The 25,218-nt window shown below is 41.8% G+C and overlaps 1 protein-coding gene across 2 annotated transcripts in view; it reads right to left on the reverse strand.

Annotated features, from left to right (window-relative positions):
• tenm1 (teneurin transmembrane protein 1) overlaps positions 1-25,218 on the reverse strand; it is a 230,956-nt gene that overhangs the window by 181,419 nt on the left and 24,319 nt on the right. For both annotated transcript variants that reach the window (XM_029691557.1, XM_029691556.1), the window contains exon 2: positions 9,067-9,340. In XM_029691557.1, the coding sequence (XP_029547417.1) occupies positions 9,067-9,283 (217 nt within the window). In that variant the 5' untranslated portion in view covers positions 9,284-9,340. The remainder of the gene's footprint in view (positions 1-9,066; positions 9,341-25,218) is intronic.

Below are 25,218 nucleotides of genomic sequence, written 5' to 3' on the forward strand. Positions count from 1 at the left end.
TAAACAGAGAGTAGCAGCAGCGTGTGTGAAGAGTGTGAAGGAATGTGAATGTATGTGTGTGTGTGTGTGTGTGTGTGTGTGTGTGTGTGTGTGTGTGTGTGTGTGTGTGTGTGTGTGTGTGTGTGTGTGTGTGTGTGTTGGAGTGTCAGTGCAGTATGTGTGGGTCAGTGGTTAGAGTCCAGTGAGTGTACATCGAGCCTGTGCAAGAGAGTCATTGCAAAACATTATAATAGATAATAATAAAATAAGGGGGTCAATGCAAATAGTCCGGGTAGCCATTTGATTAACTGTTCAGCAGACTTAAGGTTTGAAGTAGAAGCTGCTAAGGAGCCTTTTGGTCCCAGACTTGGTGCTCTAGTACTGCTTGCTTTGACTGCATGCTGACATTGCAGAGCCATTCAGTGGCTAGCCACACTATTTTACCAAGTTCCTGTGAAGCAACTGTTATGACAGTCCACCACAACATACCAGAGAGGCGCCTGATTAGCAAGGAGTAGTCTGTGTTTAAGAGGGCGGGGCTTAGCTGAGGGTTAATTGTCACGCTAAACACATCAATGGGCGAATTCGTTTTGCATGGCCCAGTGCCCCGATTTTGCTCATTTTCGACCATTCCATTGGTCCTAAGGAGAAGTCTCTTGCCTAAAAGCAATCATGTTTGGCTTGACAATGACAATGGAGCTGGCAAAAGCACAAACCGATCTGGGACCAGGTTAAATCTGGTACATTTTGTCTACCATTTTCTGTAACAATATTTACATTAGTAGAGTGGTACATTCTCTTGTTCCCTCTTCATTTGATGTTCTGAAATTGGAGAGGCATTCTGGAAGTGTGTGGATGCTGTGAGTATTCCCACAGAATGAGGTGTTAGGAGCACCATCTGTTTCAACCACCTCCAGATCAGGGATGGGTGAACAGTAATTCCCCCAGTTACCTTTCAAGACAGAATACAATATGATATCCTTCAAAATAAATAATTCAGGACTAAGAATACTAATTTTAACTCACAAGCCAGATTTCTAGGTCATTGTTGGCATGGCACAAAAAGGCAAGTTTTGTTTTCACTTGAAAAAGCAGCAGAAATACTCTATGTTACGAAGCACTTAATTTACTTAATCTGGGAAAATTAGATACACTTCTTCCACGTCAACTTTACACCTCTATAACAGGTGTGACCTTGAGCGATATTAACTTGAGCTGTGAAAAATGTCTATGTATATCCTTTTCAAAAAGAAATGAAATTACTCCAGAGAGGATGATGCATCCTATTTTATTCCTAATCTGTTCTGCACTGTTGGGTCAAATCATAACTTCCAACAGTAACAAAAAGAACAGTGCCCAAAGCTTCAGCCGTAAACCCAGAATGTAGAAAGACCAAGGTTTAATCTTTCATTATGATTTATGTTTATTTCTTTATTGGGATCCCTGTTAGCTTATGAAGAAGAAACTGCTACTCTTCCAGGGGTCCACAAATAAACTTAAAACACTGATAGACAAGGACAGTCACACACATTTAAAATAAAGCTATTTACAAACAATGCAACAAAAAAATAAAAATACAAAAATAATGTGTGTGTTAGTGTATCTGTTTTTGCATATGTTTGTGTGTCCCCTCACAGTCCCCGCAGTTCCATGCGTTGGTTTTTTATACATTTTTTAAAGGTAATTCTGCTGTTTGCGTGAGTAATTGGAGATGGAAGGGAGTTCCATGCAATCATGGCTCTGTATAAAACTGTGCATTGACTTGAATTTGTTTTGAACTTGGGGACTGTGAAGAGACCACTGGTGGCATGTCTTGTACGGTATGTATGGGTGTCTGAGTTGAATGTTTTTGATAATGCAGACAATCTGGAATTTGTCACAGTATTATTTCTCATAAACTTGAAGAGAAGCCGTAAATCTCTCGCTAACCCTCAAACGGAAAGACTGGCATGCATGTTGTTGATGTTAGTTCTGTACGTGCAGTTAAGGGCAAGGCGTGCTGCTCTGTTTAGAGCCAGCTGCAGCTTTGCTAGAGATTTCTTTGCTGCACTTGATCATATTACCAGAGTAATCAAGATGGGACAAGACCAGAGCCTGAACAACTAGTACAGTTGATTTTTGTGTAAAAAACGCATAACATCTTTTTATAAACAGACATACCCCTCCCCATCTTCACAACAACTTTGTCAATATGAATTGCCCATGATAATCAACCATCCAATGTTTTACCAAGGAGTTTAGCTTCCTCAATATCCTCAATGGTCACAACCTTTATCTAAAACTCCAGGTGAGGTTAAGGCCTTAAAGAATGTTTAACGAAATACAAAGCTTTTAGTTTTAGAAGTATTTAAAACCAGTTTATTATTAATCACCCATTCTGATACTGACTGTAACTCCTTATTTAGAATTTGTGTGAGCTCACTGGCTTTGGGTGCTGACATGTAGAGTGTGGAATCATCCGCATACATACAGTGCATTCAGAAAGTACTCAGACCCCTTGACTTTTTCCACATTTTGTTACATTACAGCCTTATTCTAAAATGGATTAAATTGTTTTTTTCCCCTCAATCTACACAAAATATCCCACAATGACAAATAAAAAACTGAAATATAACATTTACATAAGTATTCAGACCCTTTACTCAGACAAGCACCTTACAGCCTCGATTACAGCCTCGAGTCTTCTTGGGTATGACGCTACAACCTTGGCACACCAGCATTTGTCTTCTCTGCAGATCCTCTCCTGCGCTGTCTTGGCTGTACACTTAGGGTCGTTGTCCTGTCGGAAGGTGAACCTTCTCTCCAGTCTAAGGTCCTGAGCACTCTGGAGCAGGTTTTCGTCAAGGATCTCTCTGTACTTTGCTCCATTCATCTTTCCCTCGATCCTGACTGGTCTCCCAGTCCCCGCCGCTGAAAAACATTCCCACAGCATGATGCTGCCACCACCATGCTTCACCATAGGGATGGTGCCAGGTTTCCTCCAGACGTGACACATGGCATGCAGGCCAAAGAGTTCGAGCTTGGTTTCATCAGACCAGAAAATCTTGTTTCTCATGGTCTGAGAGTCCTTTAGGTGCCTTTTGGCAAACTCCAAGCAGGCTGTCATGTGCCTTTTACTGAGGAGTGGCTTCCATCTGGCCACTCTACCATAAAGGCTTGATTGGTGGAGTTCTGCAGAGATGGTTGTCCTTCTGGAAGGTTCTCCCATCTCCACAGAGAAACTCTGGAGCTTTGTCAGAGTGACCATCGGGTTCTTGGTCACCTCCCTGACCAAGGCCCTTCTCCCCTGTTTGCTCCGTTTGGCCGGGTGGCCAGATCTCTGAAAGGTCTTGGTGGTTCCAAACTTATTCCATTTAAGAATGATGGGGGCCCCTGTTTTCTTGGGGACCATCAATGCTGCAGAATTGTTGGTGTCCTTCCCAAATCTGTGCCTCGACACAATCTTGTATCAGCGCTCTACAGACAATTCCTTTGACCTCATGGCTTGGTTTTTGCTCTGACATGCACTGTCAACTGTCAGACCTTATACAGACAGGTATGTGCCTTTCCAAATCATGTCCAATCAATTGAATTTATTACAGGTGGACTCCAATCAAAGAAGGGGTCTTTCCGAATGCACTGTAGTCATTCTAGTTTCGTGTAAGATCAGTGGCAAATCATTTGTAAAAATAGAGAAGAGTATTAGCCGAAGGCCACTGCCCTGAGGGACACCGCACCGTTCTTATCTGATGTTAGAGAAGCTTCCATTGAAGAACACTCTCTGGTTTAATTGGAAAAAAACTATACAACCATATGATGGCAGGTAATGTAAAGCAATAGCAATATTTTATAACAATTTATGATCAATAACATCAAAGGCTGCACTGAAATATAACAGTTACGCTCCAACTAGCATTTTATTCTCCATTTATTTTAACCAATCATCAGTCATCTGAGTCAATGCAGTACAAGTTGAGTGCTCTTCTCTATATGCATGCTGAGCCAGTAGTTAACTTCTCTGAAAAAAGAGCATTGTATTTGGTCAAACACAACCCTCTCCACCAGCTAACAAAGAACAGGCAGCAAACTGATTGGGCTGCTGTTAGAGCCAGCAAAAGGTGCTTTACTATTTTTAGGCACTGGAATTACTTTAGCTTCCTTCCATGCCTGTGGACACACAATCCTTTAGAATTTGGTTACAGAGATAGAAAATCGGGGTGGCAATGCAGTCTGCAACAATTATCAATAGTTTCCCATCAAGGTTGTCTATACCTGGTGACTTATTATTGATGGATAACAATAGTTTTTCCACCTCTCCCACAATAACGTGACCAAATTCAAAACAGCATTCCTTCTCTTTCATTATTAGATATTTTATACAAAGTGATGATGGTTGTCACGCTTGTCGTCGGTAATGGAGGACCAAAACGCAGCAGGTATGTGTATGCTCATCTCGACGTTTTAATGAATACAATAATGAACACCAAAATAACAAACAGAACTAACGATCGACAAAACAGTCTGGCAAAGCATAAGGCTTACACACAGACTGTTTTGTCGATCGTTAGTTCTGTTTGTTATTTTGGTGTTCATTTTTGTATTCATTAAAACGTCGAGATGAGCATACACATACCTGCTGCGTTTTGGTCCTCCATTACTGACGACAACCGTGACAGAATCTCCCACCAAACCAGGACCAAGCAGCAGAAGAAGGAGCAGTGGGATTTTGAGTTGGACTATGGTGGGAGATTGTTCTGTGTTTAGCCTTGTGCCTTACCAGACTGTTTTTGTTGATCTTTGTTATTTTGGTGTTCATTTTGTATTTATTAAAAAGCAAGATGAGCATACACATACCTGCTGCGTTTTGGTCCTCCATCACCGACGACAACCGTGACAATGGTTCACTGTTTAATGTTGTCATTTCACTTTTAGTTTTTTCTACTTTACTAGTGAAATAGTGGTTGAAATGATTGGCAATATCAACTTCAATGAACGATGGAGATTAATTTGGTTTTCTGCCCATAATATAATTTAAGGTACTCCAAAGTATTTTTACGTTGTGTTTTATGTCATTTCTCTTTGTTTGGTAATATAATTTATTCTTCTTTTTGTTAAGATTAGTCACAACATTTCTCAACTTACAGTGTGTCAACCAAACAGCTGAGCAGCCTGACTTGTTTGCCACCTCTTTTGCATAATCTATTTGAACCATACAATTGTTCAATTCATCATCAATCCATGTGGCTCTAATAGTTATCACACTTAGTTTCTTAACAGGTGCATGCTTGTCAACAATTGGAGCAAAGCTTTGCAGCATTAGTGAAGATATACATTGCCAGCCAAAAGTTTGGACACACCTACTCATTCTAGTCCTAAAATGATCTACATTGTAGAATAATAGTGAAGACATCAAAACTACGAAATAACACATATGGAATCATGTAGTGGGCAAAAAAGTGTTACAAAAAAAATGTTTCAACAAATCAAAATATATTTTATATTTGAGATTCATCAAAGTAGCCACCCTTTGCCTTGGTCCTTGTCCTGTTGAAAAACAAATGATAGCCCCACTAAGCCCAAACCAGATGGGATGGAGTATTGCTGCAGAATGCTGTGGTAGCCATGCTGGTCAAGTGTGCCTTGAATTCTAAATAAATCACAGACAGTGTCACCAGCAAAGCACCCCCACACCATAACACCTCCTCCTCCATGCTTTACAGTGGGAAATACACAAGAGGAGATCATCCGTTCACCCACACCGTGTCTCACAAAGACATGACGGTTGGGACCAAAAATCTCCAATTTGGACTCCAGACCAAAGGACACATTTCTATCAGTCTAATGTCCTTTGCTCGTGTTTCTTGGCACAACCAAGTCTCTTCTTCGTGTCCTTTAGTGGTGGTTTCTTTGTAGCAATTCGACCATGAAGGCCTGAATCACGCAGTCTTCTCTGAACAGTTGATGTTGAGATGTGTCTGTTACTTGAACTATGTGAAGCATTTATTTGGGCTGCAATTTCTGAGGCTGGTAATTCTAATGAACTTATCCTCTGCAGCAGAGGTAACTCTGGGTCTTCCTTTCCTGTGGCAGTCCTCATGAGAGCTAGTTTCATCATAGCGCTTGATGGTTTTTGCGACTGCACTTGAAGAAACTTTCAAAGTTCTTGAAATTTTCCGCATTGACTGACCTTCAATGATGAACTGTCATTTCTCTTTGCTTATTTGAGCTGTTCTTGCCATAATATGGATTTGTTTTTTTACCAAATAGGCCTATCTTCTGTATACCGACCTACCTTGTCACAACACAACTGATTGTCTCAAACGCATTAAGGAAAGAAATTCCACAAATTAACTTTTAACAAGGCACACCTGTTAATTTAAATGCATTCCAGGTGACTACCTGATGAAGCTGGTTAAGAGAATGCCAAGTGTGCAAAGCTGTCAGTTTTGATTTCTTCACTACAATTCTACAATGTAGAAATAGTAAAAATAAAAGAAAAACGAGTAGGTGTTCTAAAACTGTACATTTTAGGTCAATTGGTTTAGCAACAGTTTTAATGGATTTGTCAGGGCTGCACAATAATCAGGCGTAGATCAGAATCCTGTGTGACTAGATTCAGTAATACCAGCCTGTGGCCATGATGTGTACTCAACACTGTGGTGCGGCTTGCATATGGAGAGGTGTCGTCTTTCTTTAAACTGCTCTTGAGAATCCCTCACCAAGGTGACTTGCCTGACCTCACTCTCAAGTAATAATCTCTACACTAATTACGCCAGTCAGGAACCCATGTCCTTGACCAATTTCTTGTCAGTGAATATCTCTCTACGACCTCCTGCCCCTTAAAATCACAGCAGCGAAATGGAGGCACCAGCGGAAAATGGACACATAAATGAGCACAGAGAATGTTCTCCTCTCCACGAAAGGGGCTGAAATCCTGTGCATACTGTTTTGCTATCAATCTGTTCAGGTTGAAAAAGCTGCTGCTCCGAGCAAATGCCATTTGTTCATTTTATGCAGTTTCCAAGGTAACCAGAACAAAATGTTTTGTTCAGTGTATAATTTGAATACCGCAATACATGGGAGCATAAAGCCGATTTGAGCTCACATTTGCAGTTAAAACAAACCAATAGATGAAAATATGTATTTTCATCATTCGCATAGGTTTGAAGGTACATCTAAAGAAAATAAGATACTACAGTATAAAGATGATCATTTGATTAGAAATATGTCACTGTTAATCATATCAATCTGAGGGATATGAAGTTCAGGTGTTATTCACATGTATGTAAAATGTGCCTGTAAATAGGCAAGTACTGTATGTGAAATAAATATTAAGTGTTCTCTTTAGAAAGTGTAAAATCATCATTTGAATTAGAAATACCTACTCTAATCTTCTAATGATCAATCACTGATTGGCATCATTAGAGAGGATCCTCATATAGATTATGACATAATGGTCATTATACCAGACTCATAGTTTCAGCATGACTATTTTGTTCTCCAATTATTCTCTTCAAATGATATCAAAATGATCAAGGAATGTGTCATGTCAACTATATTTCACAACTGCATTTGTTCCAGGACTCCATGAGAAGAGACAGAATAGGCTTAGAAGAACTTGTATGTAAAACCATAAGAACAGCAACACGGATCAAAGTTGAACTACGGCGGTACACGTGTACTATCCCCATTACGATAATGTTCTATGGTAATCTGTTTTTGTCCATCATCTGCACCTGTACATACTTATGCCCAATAACCTTACAAATAGCTTTCGTATAGGTCCTATGTAGAATTGACATAAACAAATACAACTGTTGTGAGGAAACCTTACAGTAGCTCCTATAAATCATTATTTTCCAATGACACTGCCGTTTCTGATTGTGTTGTTGCCCGAATCTCACAACCGCTTGTTTTCCCCCGATATCAGTATTGTCCATCACAGCCAAGAAAATATTGTTTTTTGTCCCAGATTTCTCTTATCTGGGCATCCCTAGTAACCATGAATCTTTGACAAGTAATAAAGCAATATGGAAATGTAGGAAATTACTCTTATCAAATGTCTTATCAAATTAGAAATGAGTCTATAATAATTTCAAGACTTATAATGTGTATTGTGAAAGGTAAACATTCAACCAGTGGTTTAGATGGGACCTGGAATAACCTCCTTTAATCTCCATAGTGGTATTTCATGTCTTCCTGAAGCAGACCAGACCCTGTGACATTTTCACGATGACCCATCAATAGACAGTGATGACATACTGCACAATGTCTCCAGTGAACAAGGTAGATAACAACGTAGACTGCAATGGAAAACTGAGTAAAAACATCTCCACTCAAACCATTCATAATTCTTTGAGTTTTGACCTTGATTACATTGTTTTCCCCGCAACACTAATTTCTTATTCTCATTTCCTAACGATAGATATGTTTAGCGTGGATGAACTAGAGGTGTGATTGTGTTATTTTCTACAGAGAAAAAGTCAATTCAAACATAATTATGCAATCCCTCCACCATACCCATCCCACCCACCAAACCCCAACACAGCCCTAAGGTGTTAAAGAGATCCTATGTGTGACTGACTAGGAAACAATTGATGGAGTAACTGAATTACCTCTAATTCACATTTTTTTGCAGCAATATACAACCCGAGTCTACCTTCCACATTAGCATGCAATACTTCCATAGTCACTGCAGCAGCAGAGCAAAGTTTTCATACATTTACCAGGGGATATGTGGATACGGGAACATGAGATTATAAAATTCATTCTGCTAGCTGCAAAGTCATGATAAGCTGCAATGTCTTATCATGCATACAATCAGTTATCCAGTCACACTGCATTTACCTGTTTCCCCCTGCAACCTCGCTGCCATTTTGACTTCATAACTGACCATAACCTGTGTGCAGGGAAAACTGATTAACCTGGAATGTCAAAACTGGAACTTGGGAGTTTATCAATAACTCAAAAATGGAACAGGCATTTACATAATAAATGCCCCCATTGCAGTTACCAGTTAAAATGAATTGCTATTTCAATTCAATTACTATTTAACAATCTCACTTTGATTGGTTAAACTTGTTTGTTGTTTGTGGTGTTATGCCGTACCTCCAGTGGGCTCGTCCACTGTTTTCCGCTTGGCTCTGTGGCTGTTGTAGTTGAGTCTCATCTCTTGGCCATAATCGGGCAGGGTCTCTCGGGATGTGTAGGATTTGCAAAGGTTCCTACCATCCTCGCTTTCGTCTGAGGAGCTGGTGTATGCAAGCTCCATCTCATTCCGGGCCTTGGATAATGACTGGTAAGGCTTACAATCCATCTGCTCCATGACTGGCAACGCTGAACCAAGCTCATTCAGTCATGGGATCCACAATGCAAGACCAATCTGGAGGAAGAATGAGAGTGGAGACAGAGTACAGATTTAGAACAATTAATATACCTCACACATGGACAATGTTGTGTCTCAGTATTGTGAGAAAAAATATATCACTCAAGTAAAAAGTAATTATTTGGATATTAGTGTCCTTAATCAGCATGTTCCTGTTCTAAGGGATTGCTGCTGGGTGGTGTGGTAGAATATTGAGTTGCTTTAACAGACACAGGGGAGGAGAAGCCGGACGGCTACCTGTCCCAGACCTGCTGTTTTCAACTCTCTAGAGACAGCAGGAGCGGTAGAGATACTCTCAATGATCGGCTATGAAAAGCCAACTGACATTTACTCTTGAGGTGCTGACTTGTTGCACCCTCGACAACTACTGTGATTATTATTATTTGACCCTGCTGGTCATTTATGAACATTTGAACATCTTGGCCATGTGCTGTTATAATCTCCACCCGGCACAGCCAGAAGAGGACTGGCCACCCCTCATAGCCTGGTTCCTCTCTAGGTTTCTTCCTAGGTTTTGGCCTTTCTAGGGAGTTTTTCCTAGCCACCGTGCTTCTACACCTGCTTCTACATCTGCATTGCTTGCTGTTTGGGGTTTTAGGCTGGGTTTCTGTACAGCACTTTGAGATATCCGCTGATGTAAGAAGGGCTATATAAATACATTTTATTTGATTTGTAGGAACAGATTGCGAGATAACTTTAATTTTCAACAGAATCTGATGGACTGCTATCAAATACGATGACATCAATAATGTGGTGAACAATGTAGTTCTTGCATCCTAGAACAATGTCTTCTTACACACTATTTAAAGTGCCAATATATAACTTTTTCAGCGACCTGACTAAATTCCCAGAAATGATTATAGATCTATCATTCTAGTTGAAAGCAAGTCTAAGAAGTGATATATCTGTTCTATTTCTATGCTTCCTGTTCTTATGTTTTGTTTTTGCATCTTTTACTTTCGGTTTTATACACCAGCTTCAAACAGCCGAAACAACAATATTTTTGTTTATGGAAAATATATTTCACAGCGGTTTAGATGAAAAAATGATTGTCTACACTATACTAGCTTATTTTGTTACATAAACTGAAATTAGCCGAACTATTACAGTTTTAGCAACCCAGGAAATGGCGGAGTGATTTCTGCATAGTGCAACTTTAATATAGAAGGGTTTGAATTCTCAATCGTATCCTAACATCACATCCTGATACCTGCCACTATTTTTAGAATCAGTATTTATCATTAGCATTATCCAGTAGTAATATAACAGTAGCACAATGATGAATACTGTTATTTTGCATCTGTGTTCTACTGCAGTTCATCACAGCACAGTAGTGTTTTGCTGTGTAGTGTAAAGCACATTGGTAACCTTGACATGAACCGTCTGTTCTGCCCTGAGCTCTGCTTGGGCTGACATTTCTATCATTGCCGCCTGACAGCCACTAAACCTTGGCCTTGACCCAAACACTCGCCCCGTGAAGCAGAGAGTATTGTCTTCACCCCACTGTCCTTCTATCCTCTGGGAACAGACGGGGAAAAACTTCCCATATTACAAATTTCAGCAAGAAATCAGAAGAGGCTTCTGACAATGTTTGCCCTCTGACATTTGTAATCTTTAACAGCATTCAAGACAAATATGACAATCAAATGCTCATTAGGCTGTGCCATCTTTACCCGGCTTGTGGTAAAAGGTTATTAATTGCAAGTTCAGTACATATCTTGCTTGACTAATTGGCAGTTGAAAGCATTTTAATGGGCCATTTGTATTCTGTGCTGTGGCCAGCCCCCTGGCCGGACAAGGCTGTTCTTCTGTGCGTGCAGAGGTAATTACTCAGGGTAGGTGTGGCTGGAAAATGATGAGTGGGGAGTCAACACCACCAGTTGAAAAAAGGCTGTTTTTTGTGAGGTTACTGTATAGACTATAAGGCAGTTCAGTTCAGGGCTTTAGACACACGCTGCCCACCTCTCTGTGTTTGTTTTATCCAGTTGTGGGAGTGTTTGCATTGTTTATCAAAAACGTGCATGTTTATGCAAATGATGCCTTTATTTCCATAAACACGTTCATTTGTGGTCATTGTCTATTTGAGCAGTAGTATTGCCATCAAAGTGTATAATCAAAAAGTGTACAATTAGAATTAACCTGTTTAAAGGTGTAAGGGGGATACCTAGTCAGTTGTACAACTGAATGCCTTCAACTGAAATGTGTCTTCTGCATTTAACCCAACCCCTCTGAATCAGAGAGTTGCGGTGGCTGCCATAATCAACATCCACGTCTTCGGCGCCCAGGGAACAGTGGGTTAACTGCCTTGCTCAGGTGCAGAATGACAGAGCTTTACCTTGACAGCTCAGGGATTTGAATCAGCAACCTTTTGGTTACAGGCCCAGTGCTCTAACCACTAGGCTACCTTCTGAATGGTTTACATCAGGTCCTTTTAGCATGTTTGTGGTTAGATTATGGTTTACAGCAACGGTAAAAAAAAGTTGCATCTTTTAATCATGTCAGGGAGAATTGTTGCATTTTAGCTAGCACTAACCCTTACTCTTTTCCTAACCTAAAATGTATTCTCCTAACCTGCTACGTTTATTCTCCTAACCTGCTACGTTTATTCTCCTAACCTGCTACGTTTATTCTCCTAACCTGCTACGTTTATTCTCCTAACCTGCTACGTTTATTCTAACCTGCTACGTTTATTCTCCTAACCTGCTACGTTTATTCCCCTAACCTGCTACGTTTATTCTCCTAACCTGCTACGTTTATTCTCCTAACCTGCTACGTTTATTCTCCTAACCTGCTACGTTTATTCTCCTAACCTGCTGCGTTTATTCTCCTAACCTGCTACGTTTATTCTCCTAACCTGCTACGTTTATTCTCCTAACCTGCTGCGTTTATTCTCCTAACCTGCTGCGTAAATTCTCCTAATCTGCTATGAAACGTCACTTCTATCCATAGCTGTATAGCATCTAGTCAAATCCTTTTAGCATGCCTGTTCTCACTTCTCCTCATTAAGGATTAAGGTAGAGCTTTTTGTCTTGGTAACATGATGTGACTAGCTATGCCATAATATTTAGATCCTTGAGTTTATGGAAATTTTGCCTGTTTGAGGCTATTCTCGCATTTGTCCGCCAGTTGTGGTAATATTGCTATTGGCAGTTCCAGTTATGATACATTTCTTTGTTTAAGTATTTTTGTCATCAACTATTTCCATAATTTCTTAAAAATACATATCTGGATTCATTCTTCTACCAGTTCTACCACTCCTACCACCTATTTTTCACCTGATCCTCTGACTCTACTGCTGCAGCTCCACACCAATTAAATATCATGAGGTTAGAGACAGTTAATGGACTCATTGTGTACACCAACTGGTCGATCGCGATCAACTGGTCGATTTCCAAGGATATTCCTAGTTGATCACCAAACATTTCTGTAAAAAACAACAACGATAAAGCCTTGCGTTCCTATTTGATTTGATTTGTTTCATGCTATTGGCGGTAGGTCACTTCATTCTGCAGCCCTAGCACCAGGAAGACAAAATGTTTCCATTTTAAACCATTTTATGTGTCTGAAGGTAGAACTCCACCTGCCCGACAGGCCTACTGCAGTCATTCAGATAGCTCAGATCACAGTGTCTGCACAGTTTACTCGATCCATAGACTGTAAAAATAAACAGTACAGTTGATACTGTGAGATTTAAAAACTTTTAAAACCATGACTAGAGAGAGACTACAGCAAAGAGCTACTGTTTTATGAGTCATTTCGTAATCAAGTTGTTATTTAGCACTGTCAACACTTTGTTCAACACTTTTATAAGCCATAAAATACCAAAGTGTTCCGATAAGCTTGTTTTGTTAATATTAGCGGCTTGTGTCTTTTTTAATAACGAGGAATATTTCCCTTTCTCTGGTCATAGGAGTAACAACATGGATTGGTGCATGAGGCAGAAATTCAGTGCGACTTGTTTCGCCATCAGCTGGAAGATTGTGTCCTCCTTTCTCAGCGGACAGAGGGACGGGGAGTCGGGTGAGAGGCAGCCTCACCGATGCGCCCTCCCTCCCTCCCTCCCTCCAAATCATCTGAGAAGAACAACACTGGCAGGGCAAATCAAGCATAGCAATTCAAGTAGGCCTATAGCCTACTGCACAAACCTTATTGCTACAAAACCTTTTTTAATTGTTTAATGTTGCATAGGCTTATGTAAAAAACATTTTTTTTAGAGGTAGATCTCGACTTGCATTGTGACTCAGAAAAGGTTGGTGACCACTGGTGCACACAAATGGCTTACAATAGGTACTTCGATTTTTTTAAAGATGTATTTATTTTTTAGAACTAGGCAAGTTTTTTATTTAACTAGGCAAGTCAGTTAAGAACAAATTATTTTTTCAATGACGGCCTACCCCGGCCAAACCCGGACGACGCTGGGCCAATTATGTGCCGCCCAATCGCGGCCAGATGTGATACAGCCTGGATTTGAACCAGAGACTATAATGACACCTCTTGCACGGAGATGCAGTGCCTTAAACCGCTGCACCACTCGGGTGCCCCAAAACCACTTCCTCTGATCAAAAACAAATAAGTGGTGGCTACCACATGCATATACAATCATTTATTTGTGTACCTTCTTAACTTAGATATGGATCTGTTTATTCTTACGAAAGAAACTTAGCGGATACAGTAATAAAGCTACAACCAACATGTGCCGAATATGCAGGCAAAAATCACAAGAACATCTTCATTGTCACGTTCTGAATCCTCAAATTCCCTGTCATAAAGGAGCCAAGGCGCAGCGTGCCGGTAATTCCACATCTTTAATTAGGGAAACCGAAACCAAAACAATAAACAGGTACGCAGTAAGAACATAATGCACTGTGCTGAACACACACCGAAATAACAATAACCCACAAACACAGGTGGGGAACGGGCTGCCTAAGTATGATTCCTAATCAGAGACAACGATAGACAGCTGCCTCTGATTAGGAACCATACTCGGCCCAACAAAGTAATACAAAAACAACATGGACATACAACACATAGACTGCCCACCCCATGTCACACCCTGACCTAACCAAACAGAGAAAAACGACTCTCTCAGGTCAGGGCGTGACAGTACCCCCCCCCCAAAGGTGCGGACTCCCGGCCGCAAACGTGAACCTATAGGGGAGGGTCCGGGTGGGCATCTACTCATGGTGGCGGCTCTGGTTCGGGGCGTAGCCCCCACACCGCCCGCTGATCCCCCCCGCTTCTGTGTTGCCGGAGGAACCAAACCGTGGATCAGCGCCGGAGGCTCTGAACTGCCGACCGCCACTGAAGACTCCGGGCTGCGGACCGTCGCTGAAGACTCCGGGCTGCGGACCGCCACTGAAGACTCCGGGCTGCGGAGCGTCGCTGAAGACTCCGGGCTGCGGAGCGTCCCTGAAGACTCCGGGCTGCGGAGCGTCCCTGAAGACTCCGGGCTGCGGACCGTCCCTGAAGACTCCGGGCTGCGGAGCGTCGCTGAAGACTCCGGGCTGCGGACCGTCCCTGAAGACTCCGGGCTGCGGACCGTCCCTGAAGACTCCGGGCTGCAGAGCGTCGCTGAAGACTCCGGGCTGCGGACCGTCCCTGAAGACTCCGGGCTGCGGACCGTCCCTGAAGACTCCGGGCTGCGGAGCGTCGCTGGAGGCTCCGGGCTGCGGAGCGTCGCTGGAGGCACCGGGCTGAGGAGCGTCGCTGGAAGCTCCGGGCTGAGGAGCGTCGCTGGAGGCTCCGGACTGGGAAGCATCGCTGGAGGCTCCGTGCCATGGATCATCACTACTGGTTCCGCACCATGGATCATCACTGGAGGCTTTGTACCATGGATCATCACTGGAGGCACCGGGCCATGGATTATCACTGGAGACTTCGTGCCATGGATCAATTCAAAAACAAAACAAATGTCAAGATTGAACATTATTACAAGAGTTAATATGACTGTAAATATAAAACATGTTACATACACAGTAAATCAAAATACTAACAATTTTAAAAAAACTTAAATATACAATACTCCTGAAACTGTCTGTTTCCCATTTAGTCTCCACCATCCTGTTACTTGGAAACCTTTTAAGAAGAACCCTGTTCCTCCTTGACCTTGTTCTCCGCCTCCATCTCCTCCACCCCAGCCATGGATCATCACTGGAGGCTTCGTGCCATGGATTATCCCTACAGGCTTCGGACCATTGATCATCACTGGAGGCTTCCTACGGGGAGCTGGAACCGGTCTCACCAGACTGGGGAGACGCACAGGAGACTGGGTACGTAAAGCAGGCACAGGGTATACTGGGCCGTGGAGGCGCACCGGAGGTCTGGAGCTCAGGGCTGGCACACCCCGTCCTGGCTGGATGGTCACTGTAGCCCAGCAAGGGCGGAGCGCTGGCACAGGACGAACTGGGCTGTGCTGGGGAAAGGGGGGTACCGTGCATAGAGCAGGCGCAGGATAACCTGGACCGAAGAGATGCACTGGAGACCAGATGCGCTGAGCCGGCGCACTTCTTCCTGGCTGACGGCCAACTCTAGCACGGCAACGGTGAGGAGCTTGCACCGAGCGCACCGGGCTGTGAGTGCGCACTGGCGACACAGTGCGCATCACCACATAACACGGTGTTTGCTCGGTCACTCGCTCCCCACAGTAAGCACGGGGAGTTGGCTCAGGTCTCAACCCCGACCTCGCCAATCTCCCCGTGTGCCCCCCCCAAAAATTATTTTGCCGCTGCCTCTCGGGCTTCTGTCGTTGATTCTCCCCGGTCCAGCTCTTCTTCCCAGTCAGCGCACGCTGCTTGGCTTTCTTGTGGTGGGTTATTCTGTCACGTTCTGAATCCTCAAATTCCCTGTCATAAAGGAGCCAAGGCGCAGTGTGTCGGTAATTCCACATCTTTATTTAGGGAAACCGAAACCAAAACAATAAACAGGTACGCAGTAAGAACGTAACGCACTGTGCCGAACACACACCGAAATAACAATAACCCACAAACACAGGTGGGGAACGGGCTGCCTAAGTATGATTCCTAATCAGAGACAACGATAGACAACTGCCTCTGATTAAGAACCATACTCGGCTTACGAAGAAATACAAAAACAACATAGACATACAAAACATAGAATGCCCACCCCATGTCACACCCTGACCTAACCAAACAGAGAAAAACGACTCTCTCAGGTCAGGGCGTGACATTCATAGTGAGATTGAAAGAGTTCTCGATATGATCAATAATAGAAAAATGTTACATATCATAGTTGAATGCATTAAATTACTCTTGGTGAAAAAGGAACAATAATAGCAGACGGACTTAATCCAGTGCAAAGTTCATAAGGCACAACAAATCCAATCAAAAAGGTTGATATTCATAACTTATTTTTCACACTCAAAAATCAATATTACTCTGTAAATGTCATTCAAATCAGCAGAAATAGAAAATATACATTTCCCCATCTCTGAAAGGGCACATGCATAATGTAGCACCGGGAAAATGTAACATTTTATCTTTCTTCTAAGCAACTTGCAATTTAACTACGCATTCCTAAAATAACATTGTGTTAATATTACACAACCCTTGCATTTTATGAATGTGAATCATGTTCCATTTGGGAGACGATCAGTCTTATTTCTCTTACAGTAAATATCCCTTTTCTTCCTAATGTTCCATAATGATATTGGGTGATAGTTGCACCATGATTTCAAACTATACCATTTGTCTGCTTGGCTAAGACTGTTTAGTTCTACCTTACCTCTCTGATGCTTAGCAAAATATGTTTTGAATGCAGAGGTTTAATGGTAGCACATTGGGGCTAAGGCAGTGTCTTCTAATAACCACCAAGTAGCTTTAAATGAGATGATTACGTTTTTTTGGGAAATAAACCTCCAAGTGGACACACAAATCATTCAGAGTAAGACCAGCCTGCACAACACACAGTCATTTGCTCATTATCCATGGGCTTTAACAGGATGAATGTTGCTGTACATCTATTTGTGGTCCATAACCTTAGAATGCGAAAGCCAGTACCATTTCGGAAAACACTCTTAACATTCCAAAGCTCCATGACAAAAGAATCAGTACCACTGTAGAGAGAGCAAGAGTAGAATAGGTATACTGTCTTTTCCGTACAAATACAATATCCTGCCTTGGTGTTGTACACTAGAGTATTAAATCCTTTAATTTAATTTACCAGGCAAGTCAGTTAAGAACATATTCTTATTTTCAATGACAGCCTAGGAACAGTGGGTTAACTGCCTTGTTCAGGGGCAGAACAACAGATTTGTACCTCATCAGCTCAGGCATTCAAACTTGCAACCTTTCGGTTACTAGTCTAGCGCTCTAACCACTAGGCTACAAAGGCTGTTCGGTGGTTTGGTGCCAGTTTGTCATGCACCATGATGCTGACTGCGCCATCCTGGGACTCGGCAGGGTAAAGTGCTTGGTGTTAATTGGGTAGCTAGGTGGGGGGATACAATATTCAGATGAAAGTCCCCCGTCGAGTCTGGGAAAGTCTGGCTGGTCGGTCCAGCATGGGCACACCAGCCACAAACTTCATTACAGTGCTACAGGCATGCTGTAGGCACTCCCTGCCTCAATCTCTGTCATAGAGATTCTCTGAAGTTATTCCTCTTCTTCCAACTGAGAGAGATCTGTCATTGTCATTGCTCTACAGTATGCATCTGGTGGTGAGTGTTTTCTACCCTACTGTATTTTCACCCCGGCTCATTCATTCCCTCACATAAGCACTGTTCCTAGGTCAGGGTTAGTATGTACCCAAAGGGATTGGCTTGAGCGCCTCGAGCACACAAACCTATCACTTAGAATGTATGGTGTAATTGATTCTTGTGTGAACTGAAGATGTCTTCATAGACAAACATAAAAATACATGTATGTCTACATCACCAAAGAACTATCATGGTCCAAACATACCAAGACAGTCGTGAAGAGGGCACAACAAAACCTCTTCCCCCTCAGGAGATAGAAAAGATTTGGTATGGGTCCCCAGATCCTCAAAAGGTTCTACAGCTGCACCATTGAGAGCATCCTGACCGGTTGCATCACCACCTGGTATGGCAACTGCTCGGCATCTGACCGTAAGGCACTACAGAGGGTAGTGCGAACGGCCCAGTACATTACTGGTGCCAAGCTTCCTGCCATCCAGGACCTGTACAATAGGCGGTGTCAGAGGAAAGCCCATACAATTGTCAGACTCCAGTCACCCAAGTAAAAGACTGTTTCTCTGCTACCACACGGCAACGGTACCGGAGCACCAAGTCTAGGACCAAAAGGCACCTCAACAGCTTCTACCCCCAAGCCATAAGACTGCTGAACAATTAATAAAATCGCCACCGGACAATTTACATTGACACCCCTCCCTTTTTGTACACCGCTGCTACTCGCTGTTTATTATTTATGCATAGTCACTTCACCCCCAAAATACATGTAAATATTACCTCAACTAACCTGTACCCCTGCACACTGACTCGGTACCGGTGCCTCCTGTATATAGCCTCATTATTGTTATTCTTATTATGTACTTTCTATTATTTTTATTTTAGTCTACTTGGTAAATATTTTCTTAACTCTTCTTGATCTGCACTGTTGGTTAAGGGCTTGTAAGTAAGAAGTGAACAGTAACAGTAAACTGTAGAAACACCTGCATGTGTGAGAAAACATTAGCTACTTTAAATTAAAACATTTCAAAAGAGGTGCATCATAAGGTTTTTGATTTGCACATTTCCTTCCCAGTTTATGCAACACAGTAGAATACTAAGGATGTGCATCTTTCCCTTTCAAGACGAGTCGATATGTATCTAGATACATGGGCTCCGATACAATATAGCAACGATACGTCTCAGTTTGATTCGGTGCATTTCAGTTTGATTAGTGAAATAATCGATGAGATTTGGTTCGATGCGATACAATACAATTCGATGGACTAACATTTGCTGCATAAACACATACATTTTCTATCATAAACTAAAATCTGCTGCTGATGGAGCTCATGAGCTGGGCCTCTCTGAGCTGGATCTGTCTAAGCTGACTTCTCTGTGTGTGTGTGTGTGTGTGTGTGTGTGTGTGTGTGTGTGTGTGTGTGTGTGTGTGTGTGTGTGTGTGTGTGTGTAAATGATGTACACTACCGTTCAAAAGCTTGGGGTCACTTACAAATGTCCTTGTTTTTGAAAGAAAAGCACATTTTTTTGTCCATTAAAATCACATCAAATTGATCATAAATACAGTGAAGACATTGTTAATGTTGTAAATTACTATTGTACTGTAGCTGGAAACAGCAGATTTTTTATGGAATATCTACATAGGCGTACAGAGGCCCATTATCAGCAACCATCACTCCTGTGTTCCAATGTCACGTTGTGTTAGCTAATCCAAGTTTATAATTTTAAAAGGCTAATTGATCATTAGAAAACCCTTTTGCAATTATGTTAGGACAGCTGAAAACTGTTGTACTGATTAAAGAAGCAATACAACTGGCCTTCTTTAGACTAGTTGAGTATCTGGAGCATCAGCATTTGTGGGTTCGATTACAGGCTCAAAATGGCCAGAAACAAATAACTTTCTTCTGAAACTCGTCAGTCTATTCTTGTTCTGAGAAATGAAGGCTATTCCAAGTGAGAAATTGGAAAGAAACTGAAGATCTCGTACAACGTTGTGAACTAGTCCCTTCATAGAACAGTGCAAACTGGCTCTAACCAGAATAGAAAGAGGAGTGGGAGGCCCTGGTGCACAACTGAGCAAGAGGACAAGTACATTAGAGTGTCTAGTTTGAGAAACAGATGCCTCACAAGTCCTCAACTGGCAGCTTCATTAAACACCAGTCTCAACGTCAACAGTGAAAAGGCGACTCCGGGATGCTGGCCTTAGATTATATTTTGATTGTTCAGGATCATCATCAGCAATAGGTTTGTTAGTTTTGCTTTAAACAATCAGTGCACAGTCGTGGCCAAAAGTTTTGAGAATGACACAAATATTAATTTTCACAAAGTCTGCTGCCTCAGTTTGTATGATGGCAATTTGCATATACTCCAGAATGTTATGAAGAGTGATCAGATGAATTGCAATTAATTGCAAAGTCCCTCTTTGCCATGCAAATGAACTGAATCCCAAAAAAAAACATTTCCACTGCATTTCAGCCCTGCCACAAAAGGACCAGCTGACATCATGTCAGTGATTCTCTCGTTAACACATTCTCTCGTTAACACTCATTGTGTGAGTGTTGATGAGGACAAGGCTGGAGATCACTCTGTCATGCTGATTGAGTTCGAATAACAGACTGGAAGCTTCAAAAGGAGGGTGGTGCTTGGAATCATTGTTCTTCCTCTGTCAGCCATGGTTACCTGGGGTAAAGTCCTTTTCTCTGATGAATCCCCTTTCCGATTGTTTGGGGCATCTGGAAAAAAGCCAGTCCGGAGAAGACAAGGCGAGCGCTACCATCAGTCCAGTGTCATGCCAACAGTAAAGTATCCTGAGACCATTCATGTGTGGGGTTGCTTCTCAGCTAAGGGAGTGGGCTCACTCACAATTTTGCCTAAGAACACAGCCATGAATAAAGAATGGTACAAACACATCCTCCGAGAGCAACTTCTCCCAACCATCCAGCAACAGTTTGGTGATGAACAATGCCGTTTCCAGCATGATGGAGCACCTTGCCATAAGGCAAAAGTGATAACTAAGCGGCTTGGGGAACAAAACATCGATATTTTGGGTCCATGGCCAGGAAACTCCCCAGACCTTAATCCCATTGAGAACTTGTGGTCAATCTTCAAGAGGTGGGTATACAAACAAAACCCCACAAATTCTGACAAACTCCAAGCATTGATTATGCAAGAATGGGCTTCCATCAGTCAGGATGTGGCCCAGAAGTTAATTGACAGCATGCCAGGGCGGATTGCAGAGGTCTTGAAAAAGAAGGGTCAACACTGCAAATATTGAGTCTTTGCATCAACTTCATGTAATTGTCAATAAAAGCCTTTGACACTTATGAAATTCTTGTATTTATACTTCAGTATTCCATAGTAACATCTGACAAAAATATCTAAAGACACTGAAGCAGCAAACTTTGTGGAAATTAATATTTGTGTCATTCTTGGCCACGACTGTATATGCTCATTTTTAGATATACAGGGTAAAGTTGATCATTGCATAATGAGGACAGCAAACACTTTTGCGAGGCGCACTGCATGGCGTGAGGAGAGGAAAAAACAACATTTTCAACAGCGCATAGATAACAATAATCTAGCAAATTACATAGGTTGTCACTCAACTAATAAAGTCTTATGTCACGCAAGCCATTTTAGCATTTAAATGCTAAAGGTGCTGCGCAGACGTGAAAAATCAGGAACAGGCCACCTACCTCACAATGGTCAGCGTGCGAAGCTGGGCACAGTGCACAGTTTGACTAGGCTACTGATATTGTCTGGGGTGGTTCGACATGTAGAATTACTTGTAGATCAATGACTGTCAACACTGTCACAGTTGAAGTCGGAAGTTTACATAGACTTAGGTTGGAGTCATTAAAACTCGTTTTTCAACTACTCCACAAATGTCTTGTTAACAAACGATAGTTTTGTCAAATCGGTTAGGACATCTACTTTGTGCATGACACAAGTCATTTTTCCAACAATTGTTTACAGACAGATTATTTCACTTAGAATTCACTGTATCACAATTCCAGTGGGTCAGAAGTTTACATACACTAAGTTGACTGTGCCTTTAAACAGCTTGGAAAATTCCAGAAAATGATATCATGGCTTTAGAAGCTTCTGATAGGCTAATTGACATCATTTGAGTCAATTGGAGGTGTACCTGTGGATGTATTTCAAGGCCTACCTTCAAACTCAGCGCCTCTTTGCTTGACATCATTGGAAAATCAAAAGAAATCAGCCAAGACCTCAGAAAAAATTGTAGACCCCCCACAAGTCTGGTTCATCCTTGGGAGCAATTTCCAAACGCCTGAAGGTACCACATTCATCTGTACAAACAATAGTACGCAAGTATAAACACCATGGGACCACGCAGCCATCATACCGCTCAGGAAGGTAGACGCATTCTGTCTGCTAGAGATGAATGTACTTTGGTACGAAAAGTGCGAATCAATCCCAGAACTGTAGCAAAGGACCTTGTGAAGATGCTGGAGGAAACCGACACAAAAGCATCTATATCCACAGTAAAACAAGTCCTATATCGACATAACCTGAAAGGCCGCTCAGCAAGGAATGGGCCCAAGTTAAATAATTTTAACGGCAATGCTACCAAATACTAATTGAGTGTATGTAAACTTCTGACCCGCTGGGAATGTGATGAAAGAAATTGACATTACACATTCTTAAAATAAAGTGGTGATCCTAACTGACCTAAGACAGGGAATTTTTACTAGGATTAAATGTCAGGAATTGTGGAAAACTGAGTTTACATGTATTTGGCTGAGGTGTATGTAAACTTCCCACTTCAACTGTATATGCAGTTCAACACTGAAGGAGAGGATGCATCAGTTGTAACAAAATATTTGATTTTTTGGGGAAGGTAGAAAGAATCGAATTTGAGCAAAACATTTATATTTTGGGGTTTGGGGTCCGCAGACCGATGCACTTGTATCTTAAACATTTGGGGGCCGATGCGTATCAGTGAATCCTTACATCCCTATAGAATACATTAAAAAACACTTCTCTGCAAGTTCTTTATTTATCTTAATAGGATGACCAAATATCCACCCATTGCCCGCTGTCATACTTCAAGGTAATGATCCAAGATCAACAGTTAGATTTTCTCCCCCAGCTCAGTGATGAGAAATATCAGCAGAGTAATATCATTTTTCAGAATGTACCTCCAGCAGGTGACAGACAGGTCCAGAATTAACTACACTACAGGCTTTATGGCTAGCTACCTCCATCCCTCCATCCCACTTTAACATGCCCCACATAGACCCACTCTCCTGGGGAAGCACTAAGCTGGCATGACCCACCTATCCATCCGCCTCCCCCAAGCCAGAGACACTTAGTGACGGCAGACAGCAAAATGAACTTAAAATTTTACTTAACTTAACTTAACTTTAAAATATAAATAATATAAGACTGACAATTCACACAAAAAAGAGGTCCTCCACAGTGTATCTGTGTTACTGGCAGTAATCCCACCAAAATGTGAACCATTTCAATTATTCATAGATATTATGAAATGTCCTATCCTGTAGCTTTCGTGGAGTCATATGACAACTGAATACACTTACTGTAATAGTGGGTCTTGGTAAGACTAGCTGCACACGCACAGAAAACAGAAGACAAGGAAAAAGGATCAAATCCGTAAAAGCAGGGCTCTGACTGAAATGGCAATGAGGTTCAGACTAAACTCTATTCCCCTGTGCCTCTTAATAGAAATTACTGATTTAACGACTCACGCACCTTCATAGAGCTTGGCATTGACCACAGAGAAGGATCATGACTAATGTGATCATCTATACTTCTTGACCTCCCCAAGGGAGAACAAATGCATTTGTATACACTGCATACTGTTTAGATGACAAAGCCAGTAAAACAACAGTGAATAGCATTATGCTCCCTTTAGTAAGCCTTGGTACAACATGGCAGGATAAACTATACATTTTACATTTTAGTCATTTAGCAGATGCTCTTGTCCAGAGCAACTTACAGTAGTGAATGCATACATTTCATACATTTTTTCTCCATACTGGTCCCCTGTGGGAATCAAACCCACAACCCTGGCATTGCAAACACCATGCTCTACCAACTGAGCCACACGGGACAACAATGGTTCTTAAAAACCATATTGAACAACCTCTGCAAACAATCGAGGAAAGGCTTCCTCCCCCAGTCATAACCTACTGGTCAACAAAATGTAGAACAAGGCAGACCATCCCCCTGTTGTTGAGGTGTTGGCCAAACACAACCCCTTGTATCAGACTTCTTATTTAGTGCTCAGATATACAACAACGCCTTACAGGGGGAACTATATCCCTGGGCTTCCATCCTCTTAACTCATAGATGTACAGGTAATTGCCAAAATAAAGGAAACACCAATATAAAGTGTCTTAATAGGGCATTGGGCCACCACAAGCCAGATCAGCTTCAATGCACCTTGGCATAGATTCTACAAGTGTCTGAAACTCTATAAGTCGTTATCAATTAAGTGTCGCAATACGGTGCAGAGCGTTCGATTTGGCTGCAAAGAGATCACAAGCTCCACTAAAACCCAGTGGTAGAAAAAGTACCCAATTGTCATACTTGAGTGTAAGTAAAGATACCTTAATAGTAACTCAAGAAAAAGTCACCCAATACAATTCTTCTTGAGTAAAAGTCTAAAAGTATTTGGTTTTAAATAAACTTAACGATCAAAAGTAAATGTAATTACTCAAATATACTGTTGAAGTCGGAAGTTTACATACACCTTAGCCAAATACATTTAAACTCAGTTTTTCACAATTCCTGACATTTAATCCTAGTAAAAATTCCCTGTCTTAGGTCAGTTAGGATCACCACTTTATTTTAAGAATATGAAATGTCAAAACAATAGAAGAGAGAATGATTTATTTCAGCTTTTATTTATTTCATCATATTCCCAGTGGGTCAGAAGTTCACATACATTCAATTAGTATTTGGTAGCATTGCCTTTAAATTGTTTAACTTGGGTCAAACATTTCGGGTAGCCTTCCACAAGCTTCCCACAATAAGTTGGGTGAATTATGGCCCATTCCTCCTGACAGAGCTTGTGTAACTGAGTCAGGTTTGTAGCCCTCCTTGCTCATGCACATTTTTCAGTTCTGCCCAAAAATGTTCTATAGGATTGAGGTCAGGGCTTTGTGATGGCCACTCCAACACATTGACCTTGTTGTCCTTAAGCCATTTTGCCGCAACTTTG

This window comes from Salmo trutta, chromosome 15, assembly GCF_901001165.1.
Source record: "Salmo trutta chromosome 15, fSalTru1.1, whole genome shotgun sequence".
NCBI lineage: Eukaryota > Metazoa > Chordata > Actinopteri > Salmoniformes > Salmonidae > Salmo > Salmo trutta.